At 40.6% G+C, this 7,645-nt stretch overlaps 1 protein-coding gene across 8 annotated transcripts in view; it reads left to right on the top strand.

Moving 5' to 3' along the window:
* The first annotated feature begins 1,056 nt into the window (after positions 1-1,056).
* Positions 1,057-7,645, top strand: part of LOC118429709 (casein kinase I-like) — a 30,834-nt gene continuing 24,245 nt past the window's right edge. For 6 of the 8 annotated variants that reach the window (XM_035840324.1, XM_035840322.1, XM_035840321.1 and 3 more), the window contains exons 1-3: positions 1,062-1,195; positions 3,685-3,767; positions 4,233-4,343. In XM_035840324.1, the coding sequence (XP_035696217.1) occupies positions 1,077-1,195; positions 3,685-3,767; positions 4,233-4,343 (313 nt within the window). In that variant the 5' untranslated portion in view covers positions 1,062-1,076. Of the gene's footprint in view, positions 1,196-3,351; positions 3,572-3,684; positions 3,768-4,232; positions 4,344-7,645 lie in introns of those variants that run through there. The other 2 variants (XM_035840319.1, XM_035840323.1) reach the window with 2 other exon arrangements.

The raw sequence follows: 7,645 nt of genomic DNA, 5'->3' as shown, positions 1-7,645 counted from the left end.
CTGTAAGCAGTGACACCTGTAGTTGCAGTGCAATTTGAACAAGTCAGTATTGCACTGAGGAAGTTGGTAGGCAGAGAAGGTTCGCAGAAATGTTAGTGTAAAAAGAACCTCTTTATTCTTCTACTATACTTTTTCAGTGTTTTGCTAACGTTTTTGTGACAAACTCAAAGCTCTTCATTGAGGGCATGACCGCTGGGGGAAGGTTTGTAACAGTGGGGTTTAAGCGCTGCCAAACTGGCCACGCCAACGGCTCTAGGGCTTTTGGTGTTGTGGTTTGGACTACATTTAATTACATGATTCTTCCAAATCTATAAACATAACTAAAAGCTCTGTCCTATTTGATTGTCTTTTTTTTTCTTTCTTCTTGACCCCAAAATGCAAAAAATTAAAGTCAGTTCAGGCTGTAGTAGAAATCACTGGTCATGAAAATTTTCCATACTCTCCATTTTCCATGGCCTACACTGCAAAAGTTATTTACAATGATTGAAACATTTCCTGTGTTGAAGAGAGGCTTGCCTCTCCCCTTGACGTAAAGGATAGCCCAGCAGTGAGGTAAATCCGTATTCCGAATCAGGAAACATATTTGGTTCCTCACCAAGATAGTTATCAGTGACACTTCTGGAGGGTGTGATAGGGAGATACAGGATATGCAATTACAAAACATCCGCTGAGGTAAAGATGTGGTAAAAGGATGTTTACTTTGTATTTCATCCCTCGGTCTTTCGAATTTCTCTATTAGACAGAAAGAAACATGTTAGGGGTAAGATAAACTTCTCTGCTGAACGGAACAGATCGATTTGGAAAACTCCTTTTTGGCCTTTCTGTGATTCATCACCAAAAACAGTCCCGTCTCTTCCTGCGAAAGGCTCCTCCCTTCACAGTCACCAAGGACCCATAGGACTCACAATAAAAAGCTTGGTGATACACTGCTGTCACCCACACACTCAAATGTCAACGTCGTCTGCTAGCACATTGATTCTTTGGTTCACAACCGTTCTCTACGCTCTCGGACAGTTCTATAGGTTTTACAGCAAGCGTTTATAATGAGAAGGTTGCAGCTAGAAAGACTGGAGAAAATGAAATCACCTCATGGTCAAAGAGGACTCAGTAAAGGCAAGTGGAAGTCAGAGACCAGCCTGTTCAGTCAAGTGCATACTATAGTCAAGAGATCGCTGACAGCAATTCCCGACCCCGGGTAAGTTTACCTTTTTCTTACGTGAAACTTCGCAACAATTTTCGTCAGATAAAGAGGCGCTGTAAATTCACATTATTTATAGCATTCTCTGACTTATTTCTTTATTTTGTAAACAATTAAAGATGTGCTGGGCGTTGCATTTAGAACATACACATGTGTATATGAATGTAACACAGCCCGCGGCAAGTTCCCACAGTTGTAATGTAGTGTAATTAACCTCCGCTGACAAAAAAAAACTATTTATACCGTGTTTAGTGATTTTTCGCGAAGAAATGAATCGTCTAGAGTTTTATGACTGTCATAGGAAGCGAGTAGTCTGAATCACGTTGCCGTATACGTCCAGAGATCTTCAGGGTCACTTGACGGAGAAAGGTCAATTGAGGGGACAGTTTTCTGTACAGCATAACTGGTGTAACCGCTTTGCAGTGCCTCTGCTTGGAGAGTAACCAATATCCAAGAGATGTAAGGATCCGGCCCATTTTCTAGCTAGCCTGGTAACCAGCCGTATTATTATAGCTCCCGAGTCTCTTCTATATTTGTAAAGAGGACAGAAGAGACCCGGGAGCTATATTACGGCTGGATACCAGGCTATTTTCTAGCCTTCGTTACAGAATAGCTCCTGCTGTATTCTTTTTAGTTGCCGTTTTCTTATCACATGTTATTATTATTAGTGATATTGATACAGTTAAGCTCACGGAAGAGCTAATTCTAAACTCATCATGTCATTGATTTTTTTACTGGTCTTGACAGAGAAAACAGACCTATCAACAATTACATCATTGAGAAATTTCCGGGAATGAGAAAAATGTCAGAATCAGAAAAGGATGACGTAAAAGAACTTCTTGCCAACTTTTTATTTGCGCTCACTTTATTTCCTTTCATTAATTAATTTCATTTCATATCCTTTGATCTTTTTTTTTAATCACAACGTTTGGCTGCCGAATATCCAAGCTTTAGTGACAATGACATGGATTTTTCCCAATTATTTCCAATTTCGTTTTTCTTTATGTTCTACTTTTTGGTACTTACTAGTATTTTGAAACTCCTGGCAATCCTAATTTGCAACAGGATTACATAGCCATAACGTTACATTATTTTTTCTTCTTCTTTTTAACTATGAGTTCGAAATTAATGACACTCTCTGTGCGGGAATACTCTCCAAGCGGAGGTTAGGCTCCTGGTGTTTTTGACGTTTTTTGACATTTTCTTGATGTCTCGTGGCCCGATAAAAACGCCTAAAAAAGCAGCCGGAGACCTCTGCTTGGAGAGCCTGAGGGCGGGCATGTGACAAGGCCGTAAATGGACTGTGGTCATGACTTTTTCGGGTCACTGCGTCTGTTGTCGGATTGGCCTGTGCGCGCTTTGATGACGCTTTCCCGCCACGCCCTGTATCTAAAATGGTGTCCAAAATCATCGGACATAAATCAGTGGGTAACTGCTATTGAAGGGATCTATATTAGGTCCATACCTATTTGATAAGATGAATTTCACATAACACCTACTATTCTTAATCAACTTTATAAATGATAAAGATTGTAAGATTAGTTTTAAAAGTGTACTTTTCCTTTTATGCTTTGGCTTTATAGAATGAAGACCTTTCTCTTCTTTTTTTTTGCAATACTTTATTCGGGATTAACATAGTTGAAGAAGGGTGTACAGTATAGGTAAAAAAGACAACGAATCGAGTCCTAGTTGACATTAACAAATATTAGATGAATAGATAAGTAAATAAACGTCCCTTTTATGCTTTTTTTGGCCAAAGTCGAGTGTGCCACAACTCAACATCAAGACTTTATCATCCGTATTTGGTTCATGTTTTATCCATAATATTAGCGCTGTGCAGTTCGCATTAAGAACGCAACTTTGCCATTTCAATAAATTCAACCAAAGATTTAAAGAAAAAACTACCAAACGTTTAGTGCATTGCTACATTATATATATAGTCAATTTAGATTTTTGCCATCTGATTTTCTGTCCCCAAAATAATGCTGAACGTTGTTATTGATAGACATTTTTACCGTGAGTTCTATCTTACTTAATTTTTTTGTTATCATCAATTAATAAAACGTAATAAAGGAGTGGCCAGAATATATAGAAAGCAAATTGATAGGATGATTTTATTGCGGGTAGGGGGCCTTGAGCATCCGGGGAACTTTCGTCATCGCCAGCTGTGCGCATGCGGCCTACGGGCGGCAACGGAGTCCAGCGGAGTAAATAATGGCGGCTGTACGGAGTAGTTTGGGGTAGACCATGAAGAATCCGCGACATCCTGACAATATCCACTCACTGATTGCCCTGATTTCAAGTTGAAACAAACGTTGAGGAACATATCTTGTTGTGGACTGAACCTTGCCGGCAGAATTTTGAGAGAACTTGGTAAAATCCCAAGCCGAATCCGAGGGAGATCCGTCTGTTTGCGTCGGTTTGTCATTGACTGGGGGCTTTCGAACGGCCTGGGTGCATTCCTGACAGCTCTCTCTGTGTTCCAGAGCCGAGATGGAGTTGAGAGTCGGTAACAAATACCGGCTGGGCCGCAAGATCGGAAGCGGGAGCTTCGGAGACATTTACCTAGGTTTGTAGCGCTCTACAATCCCTACAAGACACCACAAACATACCTGATTGTATCGACTGCGATTTTCATTTGAAAGGAAACAGCTGAGACCTGCAAATTGCATGTCGGCAGACACGGGACACTTGCTGAAAGCGGTGTTCTCACTGCCTCTCTTGCAAACAAACAACCCGGATTTGTTCTGGGATTAGCCAAAAACTTCTTTTCCTGTATCAGATCGGGCCTGACCCGTTTCTAGATCTTCCGAGCGAACCGTTTAGGGTTTGGGTTGAGGTCTGTTGTAACCGTGATACTTATCAAAACATCACACAACATTTTCGAACTGTCAAAATTATAACGTTACCTCCAGACTCATTCCGTCGCAAAAATGTTCAATTTCAGATAAACTAGGTGTAGGTTGATATCCTGCTATTCTTATACTAGTGAAGTTGCGAGTGTTTTTATTTTTCTTGTCATTTTTTTCCTCAGGAACTAATATTGCTAACATGGAGGAAGTGGCGATCAAGCTAGAATGTGTGAAAACGAAGCACCCACAGCTCCATATAGAGAGCAAGTTCTACAAAATGATGCAGGGAGGAGGTAAGAACAACACATTACAGTCTCCTAAATGTAATCCTTAGAGACGATTTGTCTGAAAATTGATGGTGGTAACCGGAGAAGTCTGCTAGCCTGGGGCTTTTTGTTACCAAGGGTGGGGTGGTGTCACTATCATCCGAAGGGGGGAGGGGGGCAGAAGATACCAGTGTACACCTGTATGTCACATACAACATGTGGAACACCCATGGTTTTGTCTGTACAACCTCGAAAGGATGGAAGGAAGTTCATGACCCATACCAACTGTTGGTGTTTATGTGCATGTACTATATATGATGTAGGGCACATATCTGTATAAGGAAGGGGTTTGAATCACAGTGAAGTGATGTCATCAACATGGCAAGGAAAAATCACAGAGCAACAGTCAACATGACTACTACTGTAGGAGACTGGGAATCGAACCCCGCATCCTTGAGACAACACCAGGATATGTGAAGGAAGTAGAAATTTTTGCAGCTTCATTCACATATGTTTACATAAGGTCTCACGTCAGTTTGTCAAAGCTTCTAACAAGATTTTGAAGATATGCTTGTGACAATGTACAATTCACACAGTTTGTCCAAGTTTGGTTGAAAAAAAATTGTACCAACTAACCAAGTCCCTTTTTTCTCACACAAAATCCATCTGATTGTGTGCAAAAGTCAGCAACAATTGTATGTCAACCAAACATTCGCTCAAGTTTCTCAGACCCTTGGTCACATTGTTGACATTTTTTTCAACTTGTCTATCATTATGAGGAAGTTTATGTCAAACAACTTGGTTCAAGCACATACACCAACAATAGCATTCTTGTTTCCTTGTCGGAGTTACAAAAAGAAAAATGTTATCGTCGGTAGGTTGTATCGGGGACTTCTACATAACATATGAATAATTAAATCTTCTATAGAAACTATGTAAAGTAAAAGCTGTTCTTGCAATTGCAAGCTGCACGTTGATTGGGTTGTTTACGTCTTAAGTTTATTATCATACGTTTTCTGGGTTTGCATTGCAGTTGCTTCAAATTCATGCAGTGGTTTTCGTTGCCAAGTACGAATATTTTTTTTTTTTCAAAGTTGTTTTGTCACCAGATTGTAGTGGTATTCCTTTTGTAAGTTCCAGAAGAGCATTTCTTTCTTCCGTCACTTGAAAACAAAGGAATGGCATATATAGGTACCAGACTCTTAGTCTTCATCTGTATCTATATAGCTGGTGTAACCGCCCTTCAGTGTAACACACCAGCTAACATGTAACACACATATGGCATTGTCACATATGTATAATTTGGTACCATGTACTAGTACAAGGTTTTGTTCCTCGTCCATGTAAACTGTTTTCATTTCTTGTTTGTTCTTATCACAAGTGCGAAATAAAAATCAATCCCCCGGTGATTACACAACCCGCCTGTACCCACATTGGAAGGATAATGATTAGCTAAGAGAGGGAAAGTGCTGTTGTCGCTAGGCAACCCGAAGAGGGAAGTGGGGACAGGAGCCCCCGTGACTCATCCACGTGAACTGTTGTACGCCTTAATGTGTGCGTAAGCTTCCTGGAGAGCTTTGTATGGCTTCATGTAACCTTCATAGCATATCACCGTGTGGGGAAAACCTTTGTGAGAATGCACGAAAAAGGTTTTGAAGACTCGCTGTAGTGTAGACTTCAAATTCTATCGTTCAATTACGGGATTTACGTAATGCAGAAGCCTGAAATAACCTTTAGGAATGTTATGTTGTTACGTATTATTAGTGAGGCAAATAATTTCCCAGTTTTCATGTTGCAGTTATTTGTCTCTAGCCCTTCCTGGCTGTAGTGCAGTTCGTCATATTAAAATTCAGATCCTAAAAAGAAATGAAAACAAGGGAAGACACAACTCAGTTCTGTAAGCCAGCCTCTGTTCCCCCCACTTGTAAGTTGTAGAGAGACTTCCTTCATATCTTGAGCAGGCATCAGGTTTCAAGGTTCCTGTCAAAAAGATGAGGAATCAGAGTAGAACCCCCTTGAGTCTTGACAAGGACAAACATAATTCTAAAGGTTTCGGCATGCAATTTTGTCTAGAAAGGATTCAAACAAGAGTCGAAGCGCAATTGGGATATCAGGAGAAGTGGCTAAAATGTGGCACATTCTGGGTTTTGATAATTTCTGTGTATCATGAATATTGATTGACCAAAGGTGGTATGTGCTATCACTGGGCAGAAGGGTCCATATCAGAAATGGGGGTGTTTTGGATGCTGCCTAGGTAACTTGAGTCTGAGAGAAAATGATATTTGACAGGTAATCATTTTTGGCCAGAGCCCAATGGTAATTAGTTACTACTTGGAGCAGGTGGCCTTTTGTGTTGGAGTAATCCTCAAGTCTTCTAAACAACACAATGTTTTGTCTTGTCTTTTTACTCAATACTGTATCTCCCGTATTTTCATGTTATCAGAGTCATCTGCTGTTCTGGACAGATTTGGACCGCCATGAATGGTTTCCAGTGATAGGCCCAGTCCTCACAGCTGTTCACTTATTCCCTGTTGACACAAGCCCAACTTGTCCCTACACTTGTTCCAGGAGTGCTACCCAACCCACTGAAACAGTTGTTTAATGTTTACCTCCCGTCTGCGTGTTCCTACTACTAGTACTAGCCTTGTTACACACGTTACTATCACGGGCCAGCTGTTTCTTAGGTGTGCAAACTTCACTGTATATTCATTTCTCTATTTTCGCTGAGACCTTATTTCGTTGGAGAAGGCTTTCGCTGTGTCATTTGCAGGGAAACAGTTACCTCCCGTCTGTGTGTTCCTAGTGCTTGCCTTGTAACACACGTTTCTATCACGGGCCAGCTGTTTCTTAGGTGTGCAGACTTCACTGTAAATTTGTTTATTTTCTCAGGTACCTTATTTCGTTGTACTTGTAGTAGGCTTTCACTGTGTCATTTGCAGGGAAACATTTGCGCCCGTCTGTGTGTTCTTCCTACTTTCTTGTAACACATGTTTCTATCACGGGCCAGCTGCTGCTAAGGTGTGCAGACTGCACTGTAAATTTCTTTATTTTCATGAGACCTTATTTCGTGTTAGAAACTTAAAGCAGGCTTTTGCGTTGTCGTTTGAAGTGGGAGTGATTCTGTAAGACAGTAGTAACACATTGGAATCACATATTGGTAGTGTTGTCAATTCACAACACACAGCAAAAATAAAACAACTTCAAATATTTGAAGACTTACAGTATTTATTGTTTCTGCCCAGCTGACGCAGGGTCCCAAGGGTTGGTTAATGTGGCACTAATAACTTTTTTTGATGTGTCAGTATCATTCCAAGACTAATGTGTACAAT

Source organism: Branchiostoma floridae, chromosome 13 (genome assembly GCF_000003815.2).
Source record: "Branchiostoma floridae strain S238N-H82 chromosome 13, Bfl_VNyyK, whole genome shotgun sequence".
Lineage (NCBI taxonomy): Eukaryota > Metazoa > Chordata > Leptocardii > Amphioxiformes > Branchiostomatidae > Branchiostoma > Branchiostoma floridae.
The sequence above is the reverse complement of the archived record's forward strand: the minus strand, read 5'-3'. Positions and strand labels throughout refer to the sequence as shown.